This window comes from Callospermophilus lateralis, chromosome 7 (genome assembly GCF_048772815.1).
Source record: "Callospermophilus lateralis isolate mCalLat2 chromosome 7, mCalLat2.hap1, whole genome shotgun sequence".
Lineage (NCBI taxonomy): Eukaryota > Metazoa > Chordata > Mammalia > Rodentia > Sciuridae > Callospermophilus > Callospermophilus lateralis.
In genome coordinates this window covers 7,593,525-7,619,085 of record NC_135311.1, presented here as the reverse complement: position 1 = coordinate 7,619,085, position 25,561 = coordinate 7,593,525, and the positions used below count along the sequence as shown (strand labels likewise).

General features: G+C 53.7%; 1 protein-coding gene across 1 annotated transcript in view; it reads left to right on the top strand.

Moving 5' to 3' along the window:
* Positions 1 to 20,164, top strand: part of Iqgap3 (IQ motif containing GTPase activating protein 3) — a 39,645-nt gene extending 19,481 nt beyond the window's left edge. The window contains exons 16-38 of the mRNA XM_076861723.1: positions 296 to 386; positions 1,363 to 1,530; positions 1,620 to 1,759; positions 1,864 to 2,034; positions 5,372 to 5,455; positions 5,615 to 5,686; positions 5,787 to 5,856; positions 7,634 to 7,842; positions 9,147 to 9,299; positions 9,507 to 9,670; positions 10,417 to 10,641; positions 11,584 to 11,724; positions 12,998 to 13,082; positions 13,487 to 13,719; positions 14,078 to 14,210; positions 14,337 to 14,439; positions 14,959 to 15,085; positions 16,737 to 16,824; positions 17,607 to 17,819; positions 18,275 to 18,441; positions 18,682 to 18,783; positions 19,245 to 19,353; positions 19,956 to 20,164. Coding sequence (XP_076717838.1) covers positions 296 to 386; positions 1,363 to 1,530; positions 1,620 to 1,759; positions 1,864 to 2,034; positions 5,372 to 5,455; positions 5,615 to 5,686; positions 5,787 to 5,856; positions 7,634 to 7,842; positions 9,147 to 9,299; positions 9,507 to 9,670; positions 10,417 to 10,641; positions 11,584 to 11,724; positions 12,998 to 13,082; positions 13,487 to 13,719; positions 14,078 to 14,210; positions 14,337 to 14,439; positions 14,959 to 15,085; positions 16,737 to 16,824; positions 17,607 to 17,819; positions 18,275 to 18,441; positions 18,682 to 18,783; positions 19,245 to 19,353; positions 19,956 to 20,069 — 3,162 coding nt within the window. The 3' untranslated portion in view covers positions 20,070 to 20,164. The remainder of the gene's footprint in view (positions 1 to 295; positions 387 to 1,362; positions 1,531 to 1,619; positions 1,760 to 1,863; positions 2,035 to 5,371; positions 5,456 to 5,614; positions 5,687 to 5,786; positions 5,857 to 7,633; positions 7,843 to 9,146; positions 9,300 to 9,506; positions 9,671 to 10,416; positions 10,642 to 11,583; positions 11,725 to 12,997; positions 13,083 to 13,486; positions 13,720 to 14,077; positions 14,211 to 14,336; positions 14,440 to 14,958; positions 15,086 to 16,736; positions 16,825 to 17,606; positions 17,820 to 18,274; positions 18,442 to 18,681; positions 18,784 to 19,244; positions 19,354 to 19,955) is intronic.
* The last annotated feature ends 5,397 nt before the right edge of the window (positions 20,165 to 25,561 follow it).

Here is a 25,561-nt window from a genome sequence, read left to right as displayed (position 1 = left end):
CCTCAAAATAAAAACCAAAAAGGGCTGGGGGTGTTGCTCAGTGGTTAAGCACCCCCAGATTCAGTCCCTAGTATCACACACAAAAAAAGAAAAAAAGCCTTCTGTGCCTGGGTGCCTGGTGGCAGTCCCAGGAAGCCACAAGGCCATGCCTGCGCAGGAAAGAAGGGAATGAAGTTTGCCATCCCTGGGCTCCTGGTGTCTGCCTGCGATTCGGTTCTCCCTGGCTGCTTAGCCTGGGAACCTGGAGAGGTCAGCCTAAGGTCTTATCTTTTTTCTGTCTCTCTCAATTTTCCAGGTGACAGGTGATCCTGGAGCTGTGCTGTGGCTGGAGGAGATCCGCCAGGGAGTGGTCAGAGCCAACCAGGACACAAGCACAGCTCAGAGAAGTAAACGGGCTGAGCAGGGGCACTGGGAGGGCAGGGGAGGACACAGGGACTCGGCAGCATCCCAGATAAGCAGCCACCCAGCACCTCCACACCCCACCCCGCCTCTCCCTCCAGACTCTGAGAGGAGGCAGAACAGGAGGCTTGCTGCCTGCACCACAGGGTGGATTTCCTGGCAAGCAGCGCGGCAGGAAATTCTTAGGAATGGACAGCCTAGCCCACCACTGCTTCCTGCTTTGCCCTCCTGTGGGCGCTTTCCCTGCAACATGAGCCTGTGAGATCATGGGGTGGCCCAAAATCCACCCCATTTCTGCTGGTCAGTTGAGTTTGCTTCCAACAATGAGTTCTGGCTTGGCTAAAGAATGTTGAGTCCTGGGGAGGAGAAGAAAGGTTGGCCAGAGTTGGAGGGGAACGGGCAGGATGGTGCAGGCAGACCCTGGTGTGCTGGGGGTGCTCAGGGGGCCGGTTTTCAGGGTCTGTGGGGACTGGAGGGCAGGTGCACATTAGCCCTTCCCACTTCTGTACTCTCCTAAGAAACTCTCCCAGAATTCCTTGCCCATATCCTGCCTTTGACCTTGGAATGAGCCAATTTTGCTTCCCCTGAGCACCTGCCTGCCTGGCCCGCCTGCTTCCTCAGGAGCCTCCCGCACGGCCAGCTCCTCCTTCAAGCACAGCACCCGCTGTTGTTCCTCATGACTGTCTGTCCATCCTGGGATGTTCCCCATCTCCATCAGATAGGGTGACCTCGTGGCCTTCTATTTTTTTTAAATTTTTTTTAGTTATAGATGGACCTTTATTTTATATTTATGTGGTGCTGAGGATCGAACCCAGTGCCTCACACCTGCCAGGCAAGCGCTCCACCACTGAGCCCCAGCCCCAGCCCTGTCCTTCTCTTTTTAGTCCTGCCCCACTGGGTAGGACAGGGCCTGTGGGAGGGACTTGGAGGGCAGGACTGACTGCTCTCTCCTGCGCCTGTCAGTGGCCCTCGGTGTGGCTGCCATCAACCAGGCCATCAAGGAGGGCAAGGCGGCCCAGACAGAGCGGGTGTTGCGGAACCCTGCTGTGGCCCTCCGAGGAGTGGTTCCCGACTGTGCCGATGGCTACCAGCGGGCCCTGGAGGGTGCCGTGGCCAAGAAGAGGCGTGCAGGTAAGGGCCCCGCTGGCCCTCGGCTTCTCTGCCTACCCCGGCCAACTCGTGCCTTCTCAACCTTGTCTGCTTCCTTGGCTCCTGCTCAGGGGACACAGCTTTCTGGGTTCAACATGACATGAGGGATGGCACCGCCTACTACTTCCACCTGAAGACCTTCCAGGGGACCTGGGAGAAACCCCTCAACGGCCACCTCCACACCTCCCACCTGAGTCGTGAAGAGATCCAGGTGGGCAGGGACCCTTCCAGGGCAAGGGGTCACGGACGGGGTTGCCCTAAAGGAGAGGCTCCTGCCCGTCAGAGGACCGTAGGCTTTCTCTCCTGCCCCCACAGTCGGCCATCACCAAAGTCACTGCTGCCCATGACCGCCAGCAGCTCTGGAAGGCCAACGTCGGCTTCATCGTCCAGCTGCAGGCCCGCCTCCGTGGCTTCCTGGTCCGCCAGAAGTTTGCTGAGCGTGCACACTTTCTGAGGACCTGGGTCCCAGCCGTCATGAAGATCCAGGTGCATCTCCGGCTTTCTAGGTGTCCTGGGCCCAGGCTGACCTGAGCTGTAGGTGTCACTCCCCTTCCTCCTGACCGCGGGGATTGGGAGGATCCTGGGCCTCTAGACGGTGGCAGTGGAGCACGGAGCCTGGAAGGGACAACTGAAGTTGGAAGCCAGCCCTGCTCCTGTTAACTGTGTGACCTTCAGAGTCACTCTTTCTGCCTGTTTACTCCCAGAAAAATAAGAGATGATGGTAAGGTTGTTACAGAGTTCAGTGAGTGAAGTTCAGTGTTTATAAGCAGTGCCTGGCAAGCAGGCAGGAACATGAGGTGACCTGGTTAGTGGCCTCCTCGTCACTGTCCAGAGAATGGAAGGGGTGCTTTTTAGCCTCCCCAAAGGAAGAGTGAGGTAAGATTTAGTCAGACACCAGGGGGATGTCCTCATGAGAAAAGGGGGTGTGAGGAGGTGCTAGTGGCTGAACAGAGAGGGCTGGACTGTGCCTGGGGACAGGGGAGCTTTCTTCCTTTCCTCAGCTCCAGCCAGCCCTTCGGGTTCGTCCACCCTCTGGTGGTCCAGTGTGGCCTCTGAGGCTGGCCCTCACGCACCTGGCCAGCTGGGAGGATAGCCAGGGCACTGTGCAAGCCGGGAATAACGGGAGACCTTGCAGGCAGGGATATCTGGAGGACCACATGGGGCTGTTAGCTTGATCTAATCAGTGCCTCGGAAGGCCCCGCATCTGCAAAGCACGCCACACGGCAAGCACGGGAGATGGGCTTGAGACCCCCAGTGAGTGGTCACATCTCTCCCCTCGCAGGAACTGCAGGCGACGTTAGATGTTGTGATAGTCAGGATACAAAGACAACAGCAGAAATACCAAGGGAGACACCTGTGAGCCTGAGACTGGCAGATGGCCCTCGATTATGACCTCGGGCCTGCAGGGCAGGAACTGAGAGCTCGGGCTTTGAAGTCAGAGGCCAGAGTTTGCCTCCTTGACCTACCCTTCCAGGTCAAAGACGCTGTCTGTGCCCCTTATCTGCACCCTTCCAGCAGTCAGTTTTCTCGTTGATAATGACGGTACTCACCTCCTCTGTTGATGGTGAGGAGTAAGTAGGAAGTCACATGGAAGGCTTCGTGGGCTCCATTAGTGGTTGCCGTTATGAGATGTTGCGATTAAGACATTGGTCCCACAGCTCAGTACAGAGCTTCTGGAATTTCAGGTAGTACTCTGAATCATGGGGACTCCCCTCCTGAGCCTAGGCTAGGACTTCACACCTGGAGATGAAGAGCCACACGACAGTGGGAGAGGAGACGGGGATGGTGCGCGTGTTTGTGTGCAGGGGCATTTGTCTCTCATTCTAGAACTGTGGGGTCCTGGATCAGAGAGGTAGCTGAGACCCTCAGGCCACTTGCCCTCTAGCCTCAAAGATGAGACTGACTGGGCATGCTGAGATTTCAGTCTTTCCTGAAACCTCTGATCCAGCTGGAACCCAACCAGGGTTCTGAATTCTGACTAGTCCAGATTAGGAAGCGTGTATCTTTTGGTCGTTTTTGGTCATTTTGTGGTGCTGGGAATCCAACTTGAGGCCTGGCTTATGTGAGGCAGATTCTCTGCTACTGAGCCATGCCCCAGCCCAGGAGGCAGATTATTAAGGAAGCGCTTTGTCGGGGCTGGGTAGGGACTGAGCAGAGAGAGAAACCCTCTGGTGCCAAGTATGGTGGCACACTCCTGAAATCCCAGCAACTTGGAAGGCCGAAGCAGGAAGATTGCAAGTTCGAGGCCAGCCTTAGCAATTTAGTGAGACCCTGTCTCCAAATTAAAAAAGAAAAAGGCAGTGGTGCACACCTATAATCCCAACGATGCAGGAGACTACTGAGGCAGGAGGATCACAAGTTCAAGGCCAGCCTCAGCAACTTAGCAAGACCCTGTTTAAAATAAAAAATGAAAGGGGTTGGGGATGTAGCTCAGAGGTTAAGTGCCCCTGAATTCGATCTTTAGTACCAAAAAGAAAAAAAATAAAAGGAAAGAGAGAAGAGCCCTCTGCCTCTCCCTACAGTACTTTCCACTGGGTACATCAGCAGAGGCTGAAGTGGGAGGGGGAGTACAGAGGGCAGGCATGGGTTTGCTGGCCTCTGGGCTCCAACATGGACCGCTGGTGTATGGGCCAGGCTGCCTCTTTTTCATCCTAGCTTAACAGGGACTGAGTAAGCCTGAGGAAGAAACCTGTCCAGGAGAAGTGGCTTTAGGCAGGATGGGGGGACAACTGGGTGAAGCCACAGCAGTGTCAGTGGTAGAGGACCACCTAGGCTTGCACACTGGGAAATGCTTGGCACTGGCCTAAAAGACAGGAAGAATTTCAGTGTGTAGAGGTAGAGCTGGGCTGGGGGTGGGCACAAATAAAGGTTCAAGGCCAGAACCTCATAAGGCATGAAATGTCCGCTGTGGCCGGCATTCTTAAGATGGTCGAAGACCAGTGGAAAGTCAGGTGGGGGGTGGGGCCAGAGGGTCAGGAACTTCTGTCCAGTGCTATCCAAGTGGTACTTCAGAAAGGTTAATCTCTCCCAAGCCTGGGGTGAAAGGAAGAGGTTCCTGGGAAAGACTGAAACAGGAGGGCTGTGAGGTTTGCATTTGAGAGAAGAGATGGGGTGTGGCTTGGGGAGGGGTTGGTCTGGTAGACCCTTTGCAGCAGACCAGCCCCGGAGAGGCCAACAGACTGACAGCTATCAGGAACCTTGGCGGGAAGATTTGCTGAGAGAGGGGTCCGCTGCTGCATGGTGTCATTATAGAGAAAAGTGTGACTTATCAGAACAACAGGAACCTGCTGCCCAAGTGGCCACTGGCGGAGATGGACACACGGCTCTGTGCCTGTACGCGCTTCCCATCCGCAGCTGCATGTTGCTCCAGAATGTTCTCTACCCACTTTCTGTGCGTGTGAGGGAGGTGGAGTGTGTGATAGGGTGTGGGTGGTCTGCATATGGGTGTCTTGAGTGTATTTTGGGGGGATATGGTGGATGCTTTGGTGAAGTTGGTGAGTAGGTGTTTGCTCTATTAATAGATCATCTCTTAGGCCTGTTTCTTGCAGTTGAGTTTCCATGAGGGGGTGTTAGTGTGCAGGGGTGGTGTCTGTGTGTCTGCGTCGTGTCCTCTGGGGCCAGGGAGTGTGCAGGAGACATGGTTGGCGACGCGTCACCATTCAGTCTTCCCCATAAAGTGGGAAGTTCTTTGAGAACAGGACCAGTTTCCCTTCCTCCCTTTCTCCCCACCCTCTCTGCAAACCCTAGGACAGGCTATTCCTGCAGGTCTCTTGAGCCAGAGGACACCTGCTGTGGTTACCTCCTTTTCTCTCCTGCTCTGCAGGCTCACTGGCGGGGTTATAGACAGCGCAAAATTTACCTGGAACAGTTGCAGTATTTTAAAGCAAACCTGGATGCCATAATCAAGGTAGGTATCGTGGCTTGGTGGGTTTCTGAATTTTGAGGGATGCTCTGAGAACAATTCTGTAGTCCTCTCGCAACCCCGTGACCTCTGGAGTTGGCTGGGTTGGCCTGGGTCTATGGGTGGGTCTCTACCCTTGTGCTCTGAGACAGCGTGTCCTTCCAGATCCAGGCCTGGGCCCGGATGTGTGCAGCTCGGAGGCAATACCTGAGGCGCCTGCGCTACTTCCAGAAGAATGTGAGTGTCACCCTGGTCCCCCGGCCCCTAGTCCAACCTTTGCCCATGAGACCAGAGCAAGGACAGCCAGCCACCTTGTTGCTGTCTGTGTTCATGGCAGGTTGACTCCGTTGTGAAGATCCAGGCATTTTTCCGAGCCAGGAAAGCCCGGGATGACTACAGGATGTTAGGTGAGCTGCCTGGCCTACCCTTCCCCTCTTCATGGGGACATAAGACCCCAGAGCCAGGCAGGTCTAGGTGGTCCTTCTTGGGGTGCACAGCAGTTAGGGGACAGGCATTCACAAGTTGCCCGCGCAGGAGTGTGGAGCGGGGGTGGTGACCCAGTAATGGCCCGTTACAGGCAAAGGGCCTCTCGCCAGGTCCTCTCTGCTCCCGGCGTATCTACCACAGCAGGCCAAAACGACAAGATTCCCCTCCTCTCCCTGGGGCTCCCACCTTCTCCAACTCTGTCGCTTCCCTGGCCCGGGACTCTGCCACCTCACTTTGTGGCCCCACACACGAGGCCTTGGCAAGGCGGACGGTCTCTGTACCATGCAGGGGAACTTGGAAAGCACTGGAGGGGGCGCCATCTTCCTGCCCTTTATTTCCCAAGAACACCCTTCTCTGCTGCTCTTGGCCCCGGCCCTCAAATCCAGAAGCCTAGCCCTGAGGTGCCTTTCTTTTCTGTGGAATTGACTAGTGTCATCTCCATGTTTACCTCTGGTCCCGCAGCCCCCTGCCTCTCTGGGCTGGAGGCTACGCATTCTTGGGCTTCAGGTTGAACATGCCCTCTCGAGTCCCCTCCCTCACTCCTCAGTCCTCCTTCCCCCGTCCTGCCCTTCAGGGGCCTCGGGCGTCTCCAGGGCAGCCAGCTTCCTTCCCTGCCCACCTCTCCCAGCCTGGCTGTTGCACTGACCCAAGACCGTCCTTTATCTTTTCAGTTCTTGATTTTTCTAGAAAAAATTTGTTCTTCCCGGTCTTGTTTCCCAACTTCTTCAGCCCCCAGACTCTGCCCAGAGCTCTGCCACTTGCTAGTTGTGTGGCTTGGGCAAGTTACCTAACCTCTTTATTGCCTCAGTTTCCTCCTTTACACGTTAGAGATGGTGACACCCATCTCGTAGGGTCATCAGTAAGACGGATGGCGTCTGGACCTCGTGGAGTGATTTTAAAACACTTAGAACAATGTGGCGCACCCCTGTAATCCCAGCAACTCGGGTGGCTGAGGCAGGAGAATCATGAGTTCAAAGCCAGCCTCAGCAATTTAATGAAGCCCTAAGCAACTCAGTGAGACCCTGCCTCTAATAAAATATAAAGGGCTGAGGATGTTAGGGTCTGGCTCCATGGTTAAGCGCCCCTGGGTTCAAAAAAAAAAAAAAAAGAAAGAAAAACCAAAGCCCTTATCATGACGTCCATCCTATAGCGGACGTTGTATGCATTGGTGGCTTGGCGGCTCAGAGGCTGCTGCTTCCTCTTCTTCCTCTTCTTCCTCTTCTGTTGCTCCTCCTCTCCTCCCACCTTTTCTCTGTCTTATGGAACACGTCAACCGCCCCATCTCTTGGGCTCCCCTGCATGCACAGACCCTCCCAACAAGAGCTCTGCCAGGCAGCGGGGCCAAGAGGAGGCTGGTCAGTGCCAGGAGAAGCAGCTTAACCCAGTTAGAGAGGGGGATGGACGGGAGGAGGCCTCCAAGGAGACCCAGAGGCAGCTGGGCTCTGGCTGTGGTGTGGCAGGTCACCTACAGAGGGCAGGGAGCACATCAGGGCAGAAGAACAGCTCCCTGTCAACCCCAACTGTAAGACAAGGAGCCCAGGGACAGACCTGGCCAGGAGACAGAGCCAGGTAGAGCAGGTCTGAAGTTCAGGGCCTGTGGCCTCGAGCAGAGGTCAACAGAGGGGCCTGAGGGTGAGCTGACTGGAGTGGAGAGAGGCTGGGGGAGGCCTCTGACCCCACATCTCCGCCCTCCGGCAGTGCACGCAGCCCACCCGCCGCTCAGTGTGGTGCGCAGGTTTGCCCACCTCCTCAACCAAAGCCAGCAGGACTTCTCAGCCGAGGCCGAGCTGCTGAAGCTGCAGGAAGAGGTGGTCAGAAAGATCCGCTCCAATCAGCAGCTGGAGCAGGACCTCAACCTCATGGACATCAAGATCGGCCTGCTGGTGAAGAACCGGATCACCCTACAGGTGAGGGGCCCTCAGCCACACCCCCACCACCAAATCCAGCTGCCTCTGGGGAGGGCACGTTGGCCAGTCTCTGGTTGCTGATGAAATCTTTTCAAAATGTGTGGATTTTTTCACTAAAGCCTGAGTCCTATTCCAGTGGTCCTCTGGCCTTGCAGTGAGCCATTGGCTGGGGATGTAGGCAAGAACAGGGGAGGTGGAATTGGAATGTCCGGCTCTGCTGCCTGCTAGTGAAGAGCTGTGGGTGGTCATTTCACCTCTAAGCCTGTTTCCTATTTAGGAAACTGAAATAATAAGAGTGTTTACCCACCCCACCCTCAGGCCACATGTGAAGGTAAATATGGAAACTTCTTAAACTGTTAACGGATATACAAACATGCAGTGAGAAAATGGTAGTGACATTGTGATATTGCCCTCAAATTTGCATAACAGTCTAATACGAAATAATAGCAAAGTGGGCACAGTGGCACACACTTGTAATCCCAACCACTAGGGAAACTGAGGCAGGAGGATTGCAAGTTTGAGGCCAGCCCTAGGCAACTTTGGAGATACCCTGCCTCAAAATAAAAAACAAAAAAGGGGGCCAGGTACAGTGGTGCACACCTGTAACCCCAGTGGCTCAGGAGGCTGAGGCAACAGTATCACAAGTTCAAAGCCAGCCTCGGCGACGACGACTTACGAAGCAAGGCCCCAAGCAACTTAGTGAGACCCTGTTTCAAAATAAAAGATGAAAAATATAAAGGGCTAGGGATGTGACTCAGTGGCTAACAGCCCTGGCTTCAATCCCCAGTACCAAATTAACAATAATAATAGTAATAATTAAAAATAAATAAATAGGCTGAGCTGGGCTCAGTGGTAGAGCCCTTGCCTAGCATGTGGGAGGCACTGGGTTTGATTCTCTGCACTGCATATAAATAAATTTTTAAAATGACCATAATTAATAAATAAATATACATAAATAAGGGCTGGGAATGTAGCTCAGTGGTAAAGTGTTTCTGGGTTCAATCCCCAGTCTTGAAGGGGGAAAAAAAAATAAAGAATCACAAAACACAAGTAGACACAATGCTTCCAGCCTGGCAGCCGGGTCCTCTTTGGGGACTCACTCCTGTGAAAGCAGAGGTGCCAGATGGAGTCTGGGCAGTAGGAGGGGCCCTCCCTCGCCCCAGAACCGCTGCTCTTTCCTGGCTCACGCCTGTTCCCTGAACAGCAGAGAGCCCTGGCCCATCCAGGCGCTGATTCTAGACCATATGTTCCATGCACGGTGCTGGCCTGGGCTGGTCGTATTGCCTGCTCTCCTGCACCTGCAGGAAGTGGTCTCCCACTGCAAGAAGCTGACCAAGAAGAATAAGGAGCAGCTGTCAGATATGATGGTTCTGGACAAGCAGAAGGGATTAAAGTCGCTGAGCAAAGAGAAACGGCAGAAACTAGAAGCTTACCAGCACCTCTTCTACCTGCTCCAGGTGAGCAGAGGACTTTGGAAGGAGAAGGCTCTACCACCCCCTCAGGGCCCAAGACCTTTTCTGTGTCTTTTCCCCCTTGCAAGGTATCCTTTCCCATAATCCTAATGCCCCATCCCTGGGGGAGAGACTGTCTGCTTCCTAAGAAGGTGAGACTACTTTCTCCAATCTGGGTTCCATTATCCGCCCTTCCTGTTTCCCCAACTGTAGACTCAACCCATCTACCTGGCCAAGCTGATCTTTCAGATGCCACAGAATAGGACCACCAAGTTCATGGAGGCAGTGATTTTCAGCTTGTACAATTACGCCTCCAACCGCCGGGAGGCCTACCTGCTGCTCCAGCTGTTCAAGACTGCGCTGCAGGAGGAAATCAAGTGGGTTCTCCAGATGCAGAGGAGGGGAAAGGGTGGGCTCAGAGGTGATGCCCCTGGGACTCCCTCACAAGGTGACGGCTCCGCTGGGCACGGTGGCGCACACCTGTAATCGCAGTATCTGGGAGGCTGAGGTAGGAGGATCATGAGTTCAAAGCCAGCCTCAGTAATTTAGTGAAGCCCTAAGCAACTCAAGGAGACCCTGTCTCTAAGTAAAATATAAAACAGGGCTGGCTGGGGATGTGGCTTGAGAGTCCCTGGGTTCAATCCTGGTACCAAAAAACCACACAAGATGATGGTTTGTTGAGGTGCAGGGTAGATTGGCAGCAGAAGCCGTCTTCTCTGCCTCCATGGAAGGACTATAGGGCATTTCCAGGTAGCACAGTGGGCGGACATGGGCTGACATATTAGCAAAAAGGATGAAACCGAGATAGCAGGACATTTCTTAAGATAAAGACACTATCTGGGCATGGTGGTGCATGCCTGTAATCCCAGTGACTCAAGAGGCCAAGGCAGGAGGATTGCAAGTTTGAGCAACTTAGTGAGACCCTATCTGGAAATAAAAAATAAAAAGGATGTAGCTTGGTGGTAAAACACCCCTGGGTTCAATCCCCAGCACCAAAAAAAAAAAAAAAAAAAAAAAAGGGACACCAGAGCAGGCTTCCAAGAACCAAAATCCCAGAAAGGAAAAGAAACTATCTGTCCTACACAGAGTCGGAGACCAGCTGCATTGATCTTTTGAACCACAGGTCAAAGGTGGAACGGCCCCAGGACATAGTGACAGGCAACCCAATGGTGGTGAGGCTGGTGGTGAGATTCTACCGTAATGAGCGGGGACAGAGCGCCCTGCGGGAGATCCTGGGCAAGGTTATCCAGGATGTGCTGGAGGACAAAGTGCTTAGCATCCACACAGACCCCGTCCACATCTACAAGAGCTGGATCAACCAGACTGAGGCCCAGACGGGGCAGCGCAGGTGAGCAGATGGGCAGAGGAGAGCTCTCTCTGATCAGCTTCAGCTGGACCTCACTGGGGAAGCCTGGGTGGGTTTGAAGGTGACATATGGATGAGCATGCTGATTCATGCAAATACGACACCACCCCTATAGGAGTAAATAAGGTAGCCTTTCAGACCCGCTCCAGTGATTGACACCTGTGGGCTCAACATAAAGTGGGCACACACGACTATGCTAGTGTGCCTAATAGCTGTGGGAGTTAGGATGTAGACTTCTTATTGATAGGGGTTCATATGAATATTCAGACTTACAGATAAATAAGCAAATGAGAACATGGAAGTAATAGGTTATCCTTGTAGGTTGGGGGCATTGCTCAATTTCACAGGTGCTAGGGAAATGGATCCAGTGAGGAGATCTGGCAATCCCAACGGCTGCTCTGGATGGCATAGGAGGCTATAAGTGAGGGAAATACAAGTCCCCAACTTTCCCTGTTGTCCCAAGTGCCAAAGACTATTTGATGGGGCCGGGTACAATGGCGCACACCTGTCATCCCAGCAACTTGGGAGGCTGAGGCAGGAGGATCACAAGTTCAAGGCTAGCCTTAGCAACTTAGCAAGACCCTGTCTCAAAATAAAAAATAAAAAGGGCTGGGGATGTAGCTTCGTGGTAAAGTGCCCCTGACTTTAATCCCAAGTTCCATACACACACAGACACACCTTGATGGGCGTCCCCTTATTTCCTCTGGTTCCCTTTAGGAGTCTTGACATAAATTCTAGGTTCTCCATTCCTTCCCACACTCTCCAGCCTCCCGTGGGTACGCTAACTCTTCCTCGCCTGCCACACAGTTCTGTAAACCTCCCCAAGTCCTTAGCAAGTCAGTGTGAAACCCTGGTGTTGGGAGAGAGATTGGGGAGAGAGATAGCAGGAAGGTGCTCCGGCTTTACCTGGTCTCTCTGCCCACAGCCGTCTCCCCTATGACGTCACCCCCGAGCAGGCCTTGAGCCACCCCGAGGTCCAGAGAAGGCTGGACATCTCCCTGCGCAACCTCCTTGCCGTGACTGACAAGTTCCTCGTGGCCATTGTTTCTTCTGTGGACCAAATTCCGTAAGTAGGACTGCTGTGCCGCAGGCTGGGCACTGGATGCCCAGGGCAGCCATCAGGGGAGGGCAGAACTGGACGACAGCCCGAGAGGGGAGTGAGCCTGGAGGGCCAGGAGCCACTGCCAGGGTGGAATTCAGCGGCGGGTCTGTCCTATTGGAGGTCATGGGAGCCAGAGCAGGGAACCTGAGATGATGATGGGGACATTACTGTCTGAGCAAATGGGGATCAAATGGAACTCTGATCCACAAAGTCAAACAGAAGAAATACTTCGAAATAGTAAAGCACCTTATAGTTTTTCCCTTCTTAAAATTTAGTCAATAAAAGTCGTCTGACTAGAGCCGAGTATGGTGTTGCACATTTGTAATCCTAGCCGCTGGGAGGCTGAGGCAGGAGGATCTTGAGTTCAGAGCCAGCCTCAGCAACTGAGCAAGGCCCTAAGCAACTCAACAAGACCCTGTCTCTAAAAAATATATATAAAGAATGGGTAGGGTTGTTGCCCCTGGGTTCAATCCCCAGTACCAAAAAATTTAAAAAAATTAAAATAAGCTAGAAAGGACAAGAGTGGTCATTGCCACTTTCCAGACCAGAGAACACACCCTCAGAGGGAAAGGAAAGGGCCTGAAGTCTCCGGCTGGTGAGCAGTTGGACCGGAGTGTCCACTCCCGTTCATTGACCTCCTTGGGCAGGCCCTGCCCCGGCCCGGGCAGGCCCTGCCTCGGCCCAGACAGGCCTCTCACAGCTCCTAAGATCCCTGACAAGATTGGCTGCCTCTGGGGCTGGGTCGTGGCTCAGTGGTAGAGCACTCGCCTAGCACGCGTGAGGCACTGGGTTTGATTCTCAGCACCGCGTATAAATAAATGAATAAAATAAAGGTCCATGAACAACTAAAAAAAAAATATTTAAAAAAATAGAGCCTCCTGGGTTGTCTTGGGACAGTGTTGTGTCTATGAATGCCAGATACCCAAGGGGTAGGTTAAAGCCTCCCTGGGGAAGGCAGGGGATAGGTGACCTGGGTATTCTGCAGAGGAGCCGGGAGTCTCAAAGAAGAGACTCTCCAGCCGTGTTGGAGGCAGCGGGAGAGCTTTAGTAGATGACCAGGCCCTGTCCCTGACAAGGCTCAGAGGTGTTGGAGGATGGCCGCAGGGGCCTGCCTATAGAAGTGAAGGGACGGGGATTGGGCTCAGCTTTGGTGAGGCTGGGAAGGCAGAAGCAGCCAGACAGCCAGGCCACGCTCTGGCTAGGGATGGCAGAACCCAGACCTACTGCTTTTCCCCAGCTATGGGATGCGGTATGTGGCCAAAGTTCTGAAGACAACCCTGGCAGAGAAGTTCCCCGATGCCATAGAGACTGAGGTCTATAAGGCAAGTGTCGTCTCCCCCTCCCCCTCCTGAGCCCTGCAGGCGCCGTACTCCCCAGACAGGCAAAGGGAGAGAGAACCCTGTGCTGTAAAATCTAAGGAGGAAATATGCTCCCCCCTGTGAACCGAGCCTCGCCCATCAGCAGGGCTTCCCACGACAGAAAGGAACCCAGGAAGGAACCCGGGCCTGGGTGGCTTCTTGGGAGACATGGGTTCTAGACACGCCTCCTGCTCAAGTTTGATGCATGACCTTGAGCAAATTGCCCACCTGCTCCGGGTCTGGTTTCTTCTCTGCCAAGTAAGGGGTTGGCCCAAGTGGTCCCTTCTAGCTACGAGAGCTGGGAATATAGAGGGGTAGCTGTGAGGGTGGCCTCTAGGCGTTTCTGGGAAAGTGTCCTCTGCCCTTAGGTGGTGGGGAACCTGCTGTACTACCGCTTCCTGAACCCCGCTGTGGTCGCTCCTGATGCCTTTGACATCGTGGCCCTGGCAGCGGGCGGTGCCCTGGCCGCCCCCCAGCGCCATGCTCTGGGGGCCATAGCCCAGCTCCTGCAGCACGCAGCGGCTGGCAAGGCCTTCTCTGGGGAGAGCCGGCACCTGCAGGTGCTGAATGACTACCTGGAGGAGACACACCTCAAGTTCAGGTCTGGTCCTGGCATCCCATTGCTCTCTGTCCTTTCTCTCCATTCCCACGGTCCGTGGCCCACTTCTCCTCTGTGGAGAACATGAGGGAGGGAGGCACAGGGGTGAGAGGCGTGGTGAGCAGGCAGGGGCCAGGTGGGGGCCAGGCGGGGGGAGGACTGCCCAGGGGAGAGGGGAGGGCTATATTAGAAGAGGTTGGTTTGAGTGGGACACTGGGACAGAGCCAGGGCAGGAGCTGAGACTAGAGAGTCAGAAGGGGTCCCAGCAGTCTCTAGAGAGGATCAGGGAAGGAATGACGGGGACAGAACACGGTGGGGATGCCAGCCCTCCCCATCTCACTTGCCCTTTATCTGGGGACAGGAAGTTCATCTGCAGAGCCTGCCAGGTGCCAGAGCCAGAGGAGCGCTTTGCGATGGATGAGTACTCAGACATGGTGGCTGTGGCCAAGCCCATGGTGTACATCACGGTCGGGGAGCTGGTCAACACGCACAGGGTGAGGGGCCGGGACTGAAGGATACCGGCTAGGTGGGGAGGGGGTTGGAAGCCCATGGTGGGCAGGCTGGTCCCAGAAGGAAGGCCTTGCTGGGTCCCTGCAGCTTCTGTCCTTCCTCCGCCACAGCTGCTGCTGGAGCACCAGGACTGGGTCGCTCCTGACCACCAGGACCCCCTGCACCAGCTCCTAGAGGACCTTGGGGAGCTGCCCACCATCCCTGACCTCATCGGTGTGTGCCCCCCCTTGGCAGCTGGGACCTGCCAAGAGGGAGGGACAGGAAGGGGCAGTGGGAGGGCACGTGGGCATGTCTGCTCAGCCTGGGGTGCGTGCCAGCAGCTGGTGACGTCCCCCTCCCTCGCCTCCCTGTTCTGAGGTGGACACGGGCCTGCAGACTGACCTGGAGAGAGTGGACAGGTCCCAGAGGGACCCACTCCCATTATGTCGATGGCCAGTTCAGTCATGTGCAAGAGACGCGGAGGGACGTTTCCAAGGCTAGAGGACGGAACGAAGGGGTTGGGGGAGAGCAGGGGCACCAGGCTGTGGGGGGACGGCCCAGCCCCCGCTCTGGCCCCAGGGCTGAGGTGTGGGGAGCACCACCAGCAACACAGGGTCCTTCTGTGGTGCTCAGGTCGAGGGTATCGTGTGGAACCACGGGGCAGCCCGGGAAGGGCTCCTGGGAGAGGGTGTGGGGAGCCCGGTGCTGGGACCCCATCTGAGCACTGTCCCTCTCGTTCCTCAATCCACCCAGGGGAGAACATAGCTGCAGATGGGCACGTGGATCTGAGCAAGCTCGAAGTGTCCCTGACACTCGCCAACAAATTCGAAGGGCTTGAGGCAGAGGCTGACGACACCAAGGCCCAGAGCCTGCTTCTAAGGTGGGTGTGGTGGCCCCTGCCCCCCTGAGACCCTCCCTGGCCTTGCGCCCCATACTGTGGCTCCACTTTCCTGTTGGCCCCTGAGCCTGTAGGAGGTGCTCCCTGAAGCTCCGCTTAAACTCCCCTTGCTTCCGTCTCAGCCCTCTGCCACCTTGACTTTGTGCTCGGGTTATAGCTGAAGAAAAGGACGGTTCAGAAATGGGCGACAGCGAAGCCTGTCACCCCAGCTGCTCGGGAGGCTGAGGCAGGAGGATCATAAGCCCAAGTTCAGCCTGAATAACTTACCAAGCTCTTGTCTCAAAAAGAAAATCAAAAGAGAGAGAAAGAAAGAAAATGTAATAAATCAGTCCTTGGTAGAGCGCTTGCTAGTTTATACGAGGCCCTGGGTTTGATCTCCAGCACCACACATACAAAAAAGGGGAAAAGAAAGGTTTAAGCAAATCCTATAAACTTAAATAAGACGTTGCCTTAGTTGGGAAAGGTGGAGCATGCCCGTAATCATAGTGGCCTGGAGGATCACAAGTTCAAAGCCAGCCTTGGAACTTAGTGAGGCTCTAAGCAACTTAGGGAGACTCTGTCTCAAAGTAAAAAATAAAAAGGGCTGGAGATGTGGCTCAGTGGTTAAGCACCCTTGGGTTCAATCTCTGATACAAAAAAAAAAAAAAAGACCATGACTTAAAATAAAGAAAGGGTTGGGGATATAGAATGCCCCTAGGTTCAATCTCTAGTACCCACCTCCAACCCCCCTGAAAAGAAAGAAAAAAAGATATGGACAACAATCAGAGTTTGAATATTGTGCTATCTATAAAATTTTTGTAATTAGAAAATTTTTTGTGGGTGGTACTGGGGATTAAATCCAGGGATACTCTACCACTTAGCTACATCCGAGTCAGGGTCTCACTAAGTTGCTGAGGCTGGCCTTGAACTTGTGATTTGCCTGCCTTAGCCTCCTGAGTTGCTGGGATTGCAGGCAGGCCCCGCCGTGCCCAGCCAAATTCTTTTTAATGTCAGCGTTTAGGACAAGCTATGGGTGGTGGTTTCCCTCTTCATAGCTAAGCAAGGAACTCAGTAGGAAGGAGACTCCTCCAAAGTCCCACAGGCCGAGGGTGAGGGAGCTCACGTTCTCATTCCCATTCCTGTGATAATAAGGACGGGGCATGGGGCTTTTCTTCTTCACCCCACTTCTGCAAGAGTGAGGCAGGACCCCAGCAGGACTGGGCCGGTCACCTGGGCAGAAGAGGAGCCAGGCAACCAGATAGTCTCCTGGCCAACGAGGCAGCCGCTTCCATTCACTTATTGCTCAGTAAACGAGCCAGCAAGGCCTGTGCTTGGTCCTCATCAGAGCACACAGTAGGCTGGGCTGGGGAGAACACAGCCACCAGGGGAAGGGGGTTCCAGGTACCCTGAGAGCGCTGCAGAAGGGACACCAGGGCTGCGAGGAGGACATGTCCCTCAGCCAAAGGACTCCAAGGAATACCCTCTGAGGGAGAGGTGTCCTTGGCCACACTCCTCTCCCCCCCTCTGAGCCCTCACTCTCTCCTTACCCCCCCCCCGAGGGCCCCAGGGGTACGCCCACCCTCTGGTTTCTGCCACTCGTGTCCAGACCCTGTCCTGCCTCTCCACTCCCTTCCACCACTCCTTCCCTCCACAGCACCAAGCAGATGTTGGCCGATATCATACAGTTCCACCCTGGGGACTCCCTCAAGGAGATCCTGTCCCTCTCGGCTACTGGAGAGCAGGTGAGTGGCCAGGTGACCAGGCCAGCCCACCCACAGCTCCTGCCTCATTCACCCACCTCACTCCCTCTGCGCTGCTGGTTCGTGTGGCTGGCTAAAACAGGTGCCCGGCCTGCCCGTGACGAGGGCTCCGAGGGCCAAGCATCTGCCCTCCACCCCGAGCAGGCTCAGGAGCAGCCTTGCCTCAGGGGCCTCGGGTTGCCGGGTGGTGGAGGCCACGTCCCTCCCACTCCCCACGCTGAAATGAGCTTTCCTGTGGGGGTCTGCTGTGCTGGGGCTGCAGGGGGCATTCCAAGAGGGTACTTGGAAGAGTGCAGAAGGGTTTCGCTCCCCAAATGACGGCTGCAGGCAGGAGAAGGTGGGAAGTGGGTGGGGGCTGGGGCCAGCTGGAATAAAAACAAAGCCGGGCTCCCCAGAGGAAAGGGGGTGATGGCAGTAGAGGCAGGTCCTCAAGTGGAGCAGGGAGGGAGGTGCCCCCACACCCTGAGCGGCACAGAACTCCATGGTTGGGAAGTCACAGCCATGTCCATCCAGATGTTTTATGCTGCAGCCTCTGTCTGGTTCTCCTGGGGGCCCCTCCATCCTGTGGCAGTCCACGAGGCCTGTCCGTGTGTCACACTAAGTGTCAGGATGTCACACCCTGATGTTTTCCACTGCTAGGTCCTTTCCCACCACTGTCCCCCCCAGAAGCTAGGCTCTGGGGTGCTTTCCCTGGGTTGCTGGGGTCCCTGGCCTGTCCTGGTTGGGGGGAAGAATGGCGCCCCATCCAGCATCTCTGCCCCTAGGAAGCAGCCCACAAGCATCTAATGTGCCGGCGCCAGGCCTGTGAAGCCCAGACCCCCGAGCCTCTGCGTCGACACCGCTCCTTAACGGCTCACTCCCTCCTGCCCCTGGCAGAGAAGCAGCGGCGTGTCCTGCGGAATCTGCGTAGACTAGAGGGCCTGGGGCTGGTCAGTGCCAGCGATGGCTATCAGGGACTGGTGGATGAGCTGGCCAAGGTAATGACCTGGGTCTGAGTTCTGGGTATCTGCACGCAGGCACCTGTGTATGTGCGTGCAAATGCTTGCACACACCTGTACCAGGTACCTGCACACCGACATGAGGGGTTCATGGGCAGGCCTGTCCTGGTGAATGCTCCCCAAAATTGTCACCTGCTAGAGGAAGGACAGGGTTCTTTTCAAAGAAAACGTTCTAAATTTAGCCAGGGAAGGGGATGTTCTTACAGTTCTTTTGCTAAAAAATGAGGGGCCTAGAAACCAGTCAGAGTCACGAGTGCCTTAAGGGCCTGGGATGGCATCCTCGAGATTGTCCTCTTAGGAAAAACAGCTAGAAATCTGCCTCTTCCTGCTCTTCCTAACATCCTCCCCGTGAGTGTTTCACAGCCTGTGTCAGGCCCCAGGGCTGTCCAGCCAGGAAGGGCCAGCTGACCCCCTCCCTCGGTCCCAAACTCCAGGACATCCGCAACCAGCGCAGGCACCGGCAGCGGCGGAAGGCAGAGCTGGTGAAGCTTCGGGCCACGTTCCAGGCCCTGAGCACGAAGACGGCCTTCTACGAGGAGCAGGGCGACTACTACAGCCAGTACATCCGGGCCTGCCTGGACCACCTGGCCCCCAGCAACAAGTAGGTGCTGCCGTCCTGCACTTGGAAGTTACCTGTGACCTCTACCCAGCCCACGCCCCCCTCTGCCCCTGTCTCCCAGTTTGGAGCTGGGAATCTCAGAGCAGCAGTCCCCTCCTTTGTCTCCCACCCTGAGTGAGGCACCTTCCTCGGGCCTCGTTTCCTTCCTGCATCCCGGGGAACGGGGGTCTGTGGTGCTGGAGAGCTTGTTGGATGAGCTCTTTGGGTCCTTCTTTTCATCAGGAGCTCCAGGAAGGGGAAGAAGCAGCCATCTCTTCATTACACTGCTGTCCAGCTCCTGGAGAAGGGCGTCCTGGTGGAAATCGAAGATCTCCCCACCTCTCAGTATGTGTGTTTGGAAGGCAGGATGTCAGCCCTTCCTGTCCCCTGTTGGCGATGGCTCTAGGCAGGGCACAGGGTAGCAGGGGGGAGAAGGGAAACAGGAGCGTGGTCCCTGCCTTGAAGGAGCCGCTCGCGTGATGGTGCAGGCAGGGCACCCCAGAGTCGAGGACCGTGAACATGGTGTAGGACGGTTCTGGATGGACTCAGGGTGCTGGGAATGGTTCCGGAAGTGAGGACACCAGGCAGGAGCAGCAGGACAGATACCCTGTGAGCAGATGCAGAACTGGGAGAAGACAGAGCGGCCCCTGCTCCACCCTCCCCCCACTCCACCCACCCAGGGAGACAGACGGGAAGACTGGGCTCTGGATATCGCACCCTGTCACCCAGGAAGAGAAGCAGCAAGAGCCAGGTTGTAGCTCTGGAAAGAGGCCATGGGTCCCTGTTTTGAATTCTGTTCCCGACAGCTTCAGAAATGTCATCTTTGACATCACCCCTGGAGATGAGGCAGGAATGTTTGAAGTCAACGCCAAGTTCCTAGGCGTGGACATGGAACGATTCCAGCTTCACTATCAGGTGAGGGGACACGCCATGACCCTCAGGACACCCAGTGGTGGGCTGTAGGTGCTGGCCTCAAGAGGATGGCCACCCGACTTCCCTAGGCCTCATGACTTCAGCTTGGCTGTCCACCGGATCAGCGGGAGGCCGGGCAGCCCAAGCTCCTCCGTTGCCCTGACACAGACCCCAGCACTACCCACCGGGACAGTGAAGTGGCTGGTGGTGTCAGAAGCAGGTTTTGTGTCGGAAGCCCTATCTCATGTACCTCATTTAATCCCCTCCTCTGCCCTGAGGCGTCATACCTGGTTTACAGTCCCTGGGGCTCAAAGGTCAAGAAGCCAATCTAAGTCAGAGCCGGTGTTCAGGGAAACGGGTTTTAAATCCAGATCTTTCTGCTCTGCTTTTGCCTTTTGAGTGAAAAGACTGATTCCAAGCCCCCGCTCTGCCTGCCTTGCTGCTTTGCCCAGTGACCACACCCCTCTCGGCCTTGGCCGCCTTGTTTGTGAAGTGGGTTTTCAGGGCCCTGTCTCAGTGGCATTCAGCCAGTGCCACCTGTGGCGAGGGAAGGCTGCCTGGGCAGCAGCCAGAAGCCCTTAGCCGCCCTGCCCGCTGCTTCCTAGGACCTCCTGCAGCTCCAGTATGAGGGCGTGGCTGTCATGAAGCTCTTCAACAAGGCCAAGGTCAATGTCAACCTTCTCATCTTCCTCCTCAACAAGAAGTTCCTGCGGAAGTGATGGAGGCAGTGGGTGCCACGCCAGACGCCCTCACCTTGCTGGACGTCCTTCCTCAACACTAACCTGCTACGGTCCCCGCAGACATGCCCAGAGCACAGGACAGGGCAAGGCTCAGGGACTCTCCCCGAGTCCCGTTGCCAGAGTCCGCCTCCCTGGCCACACAGTATTTCTTCTTATGGCGGAAGTGGGCCTGGCCTCTGGGTCTGGCTGCGTGGCTCTTACCACACAGGACCAACCCGTGATTCCCCAGCCGCCAGCGGGGGATGAGCCTAAGGCTTCTACCTTTCCTGGGAAGGCTGCTGCTCTTGGTTCTGCCACTGCCTCCCGGGGTCACCCCAATATTACAAGCACTGCCCCAGCAGCCTGATTTCCCCTCTCCCTGCCTTCTCTCTGCAGACCCCCAAAGCCTGGGCTCCATACCCTGCCTCCCACTCCATCAGCAGGGGCTGGTCCTGCCCTAGCCTGGCCACGATGCGCCTCAACACCACAGCACACGTTCCGACCCCTCGCCCACACCCCCGCAGGGACCAGGGAATGCAGTGTTTATGGGTGCCCATGTGGCACCGTTGTGCTCTGGGGCAGGATGGGCAAGGTGGCCTTCCACGACCCTCAAGCCTCACCTTGCTTATGGTCTGTTTATATGTGGGTCCCTGGGGTATTTATTTTCTCTCCCATCCTTCTGCTCCAAGCCAGTGTACAGCCTTAATCACGATTTTAATTCTTTCATCTTCTTGAGCTCAAAGAAAGAGTTCTCATTTGCCCTGTTCAAACTAATATCCATGCTGGTCTTTCCACCTGGTGTTGCAGTCACCTTGGGTCAGGGCAGTAGGGTTCCTGCTGCTGTTTAAAATCTCGTTATCTCAGCTTCCTACGGTACAAAGAACTGTCTCACTTTTCCCTCCCACCCTCAGGACTCTTATGCCTTACAGCTGTCTCCTCAGGTTCTACAGAGCTGCAGGCTCATTCTGCCACTCTCTGTCCACCCCACCTCTCCCAACTTCCTGTCCCTGTTGCCCTTCTGATTTCTTCTTAATAAAAGCAGCTGTCAGCCTCACATCTGTTGTTAACCCCTTATTTCATTTCCTGCAGAGTAGGCCTCAAGTTCTGGGCTCCGCTCCCCCAGTCCCCTGCCTGCCTCGGGTATGGACCCCCTCTGCCTGCCTGAGCTCGCAAAGGCTTAATGGGATGTGGCACTTGTCCCTCTCTTCCCTCCCCCCAGGGACAAAGAAGAGGAAGGAATGCTTAGGTTTCGATTCTGTGTTTTTGGCCACTCAGAAGACTAAAGCTCGGAGAAGAAACCGGCCCAGGCTCTTCCCACACACTGTGCCCACAGTTCCAGCAGGTCCCTTTCCCGGGCCTTGAGTGACAAAACCAAAGGTGCCTGAGCCACACTCTTTGGATACTGCAGGTCCTATGCTGGGACCAAGATCGCCTCTCGGCTGGAAAAGCGCCCTTTCTCTCTCCCCTGCATTCGGGAAGCGAGGAGGGGCACACACAGGGACACACACACACACACACACACACACACACACACGACACCTGCCCTGACATCTGAACTCCCCACAGCCCCTATTGGGCACCCACGCTTGCCTGGCGCAGCCTGCCTCTCTCCACTTTATTCCGTTCTGTCACTCAGGATCTGTCTTGCTGTCACACTCAATCTCAGTCACAGCCTCTCCCCCCCTTAACATGTCACAGCAAAGATTTCAAGTACTGCCTTGCTCTGGGTGACAGTGACACATACCAGTGGATCCTAGCTTCTACACGTGCTCAGTCATCATTAAAAATCTCACACTCACCAAATGGCTCCAACACCACCCCCACGGTGATGCCCCCCACAGTCACAGGAGCTCAGCCACATATACCACATATAGAAATGTCACAGGAGCTACTGCTATCGAGGGCCTGTCATGGGCTGGGCTATTTATGTGTATTTCCTACTCAGAACAGCCCTAAAAAAGTAAGCAGTCACCCTCTCCGTGCAACAGAGGATGAGACTGAGGTTCAGAGGGCTGGAGAGCTAATTACCTGTGGCTGCTTAGCTGGTAAGGAGCAGGACAGGTTGTAAACTCAGGCCCTTCTGCTCAGAGTTCATATTCCCCCACTTTTTTCCCTTTTCTGAGGAACATTTTCATCATCTTCAACCCACCCTCTCTGCCACCCTGTGTGTGTGTGTGTGTGTGTGTGTGTGTGTGTGCGCGCGCGTGCGCGCGCGAGGAACAGGGGATTGACCGCAGGACCTTGTACTTGCTAGGTAAGTGCTTGAACACTGAGCTACCCCCAGCCCTTTTTAAAATTTTATTTTGGCACAGGTTTTCACCAAGTTGCTGAGACTGGTCTCCATCTTTTGATCATCCTGCCTCAGGCTCCCAAGTAGCTGGGATCTCAGGTGTGCGTCACCACACCCTGCTGATGACACTTTCTCTCTAGCCCACCCCACGCTGTTCCACCCTGGGGATGGTCCCCATATGCTCATCAGGTTCATCAATGTTCTTGCTGACCTTTCATGGCCAGAGACGCAGGCTCCTTTAGGTGAGAATATACACCCAGACAACCTCTTTGGAGGACAATTTGGCAATATCAAAAATGTAAGTGCAAAGTGCTGATACGGTTCCATGGGGAAAGAGTAGTCTCCAACAAATGGCGCTGGGAGAATTGGAGAGCCACACAGAAGAGAATAAGGTTGGAGCCCTACCTCACACCACATACAAAAATTAACTCAGAACGGATCAGCGAGCTAAATGTAAGAGCTGAAATTATAAGACTCTTTGAAGAGAGCATAATTATAAATTTTCCTGACTTTGAGTTAGACGATGGTTTCTTAGCTAGAACACTAAAAGCACAAGTGATAAAAGAAAAAATTAATTGGCTTCATTAATGTTAAGGACAAAGGACACCTTCAGGACTCCGAATAGGAGAAAGTATTTGCAAGTCACATGTCTGATAACAGACTCACATCTACAATAAAGAACTTTCACAACTCAATAAAAAGAAAACCCAAGGGCTAGGATTGTGGCTCAGTGGTAGAGCGCTAGCCTCGAATATATGAGGCACTGGGTTCGATTCTCAGCACCACATATAAATAAAAAATAAAGGTCCATCAACAATTGAAATAAAATTTTTTAAAAAGACAACCCAAGCCAGGCGTGGTGGTAGACTTCTTCAATCCTAGTGATTTGGGAGGCTTAGGCAGGAGGATTATGAATTTGAGACCAGCCTCAGCAATTTAGCAAGGCCCTAAGCAACTTAGCAAGAAACTGTCTCAAAATGAAAACGATTAGGGATGTGATACAAAAAAGAAAACCAGAAATGAGCAAAGGATTTGAATAGACATTTCTCCAAAGAAGGTATACAATGGCCAATGAGCACATGAAAAGATGCCCAACAACATCACTAGGGAAATGCAAATCAAAATCACTATGAAATACCACTTCACCTCTACTAGGGTGGCTAAAGTAAACAGACAAGAATGAATCTTGGTGAGGATGTGGAGAAATTACAACTCTCTTACGCTGCTAGATGGGTTGTGAGCTGAGTGAGCCCCAACTGATAAATAATTTGGCAATTTCTTCAAATATTAAATAGTTACCATATGACCCAGCAATTCTACTCCTATATGTACCCAGGAAAATTAAAAGTATATGTCCACACAAGAATCTGCACACAAATGTTCATGGCAGAGTTAGGCATGGTAATGTCTCAAAATAAAAAAATAAATTGTCAAGATGAACCCAACTACTACATACAACTATAGAGTTCTAATAAAATAAATAAGTAAAAAGGTTGGGGATGTAGCTCAGTGGTAAAACACCCCTGGGTCAATTTCCATTCCAAAGGAAAAAAAAAAATGTGGTTGCACAATTCAAGAATATAGTAAAAGCCACTCAATCATATTCTTTTAAAAGCTCAATGTTATGGTATAGGAATTATATTTCCATAAAGCTTTCTTTGTGTGGTGCTGGGTTATCGAACCAAGGGCCTTACATCTGCTAGGCTAGCACTCTGCCACCGACCTGCATCCTGAGCCCTCAGGTTTTTTGTTTAACTTTACTTTGTTTATTTTCTGTTTATTTTTTTAATGTGGTGCTGAGGATCAAACCTAGTGCCTCACGCATGCAAGGCCAGTGCTCTACCACTGAGCCACAACCCCAGTACCTTTTTATTTTTTATTTTCAGACAGGTTCTCACAAAGTTGCCTAGTTTAAGTCCAGCACAGTGTCGCAGGCCTGTAATCCCAGCAGCTAGGAAGGCTGAGGCAGGAGGATCACTAGTTCAAAGCCAGCCTCAGCAACAGCAAAGCCCTGAGTAACTCAGTGTGACCCTGTCTCTAAATAAATACAAAAAAAAAAGGGCTGGGGATGTGGTTCAGTGGTTGAGTGCCCCTTAGTTCATTCCTCAGTAGCCACTCACTTCCACCAAAAAAACAAGTTGCCCAGTCTGGGCCTTGAACTTGCTATCCTCTTGCCTCAGCCTCCCAAGTCACTGGAATTACAAGCATGCACCTCCTTGACCAGCAAAGCTTTCATTTAAAAAATGAAAGTGCACATGTCCAGCACCTAGGAAATTTCTAGGAATTTTCTTGTGTATCATCTTATCTGGATATTTTGGCAAAAAGCTCCGGAGTATTTATTGTAGCATTGTTTGCAATGGTAAAGCACTTAGTAGGGCAGCCACACAATGGAACATCGTGCAGTCACCGCGAATGGTGAACTAGATTGTGTGCTGATGGGCAAAGCTGTCAGTGCTGTCTATTGTCTGGAATGATGCAGAGGCCGTTTGCCAGTGGTGTCACCTTAGGCGGGTAGCCATGAAGGAAGTCTCTTTCCAGGCTGTTATTAAAATGAGTTTATATTACTTTTAGAAAAGGAAAGCCCATACAGAAGTGGTCTCTAGACTCAGGTGTGGGCTGGGGCTGCACGTAGCTCCGTGGTAGAGCACTTCCTAGCATGTGCAAGGCCCTGGGTTCCAGAAGGAGGAGGAGGAGGAGGAGGAAGTGGAGAGGGAGGGAAAGGAGGAGGAGGAGAAGGAGGAAACCACTGAGATCTGGGCCCTGTGGAGGATGGCTTGTCCCTTGTCCCTACACCCTAGAGCAGCGTAAAGCCCACTGCAGTGAACTTCACAAGCTGTTACTAGTCTGCTACCAGATAAAGCAGGAACTGAGGACCAGCATTCAAAAACTTACAGTAAGCCACTAATAATTCCATGCCTGATAATAGAAAAAATCGAGGCTTGTCTTTTTAATTTCATTTTTCTAGTAACTCATTTGTTTTATATTTCATAAAAGTATCAATACCTAACAGATTGGATTTTTTGTTTCCTTCTCTACACTCTAGCAGGTGTATTTTAGTGTTTGTTTTGTGTTTTATTGTTTTTGCAAGGCCTGGGAGTTGAACCCAGGAGTACTCTACCCCGAGCTACATCCCCAACCATTTTAATTTTTGTTCAGAGACAGGGTTTCAGTAGGTTGCTGAACTGAACTTTTGATCCTCCTG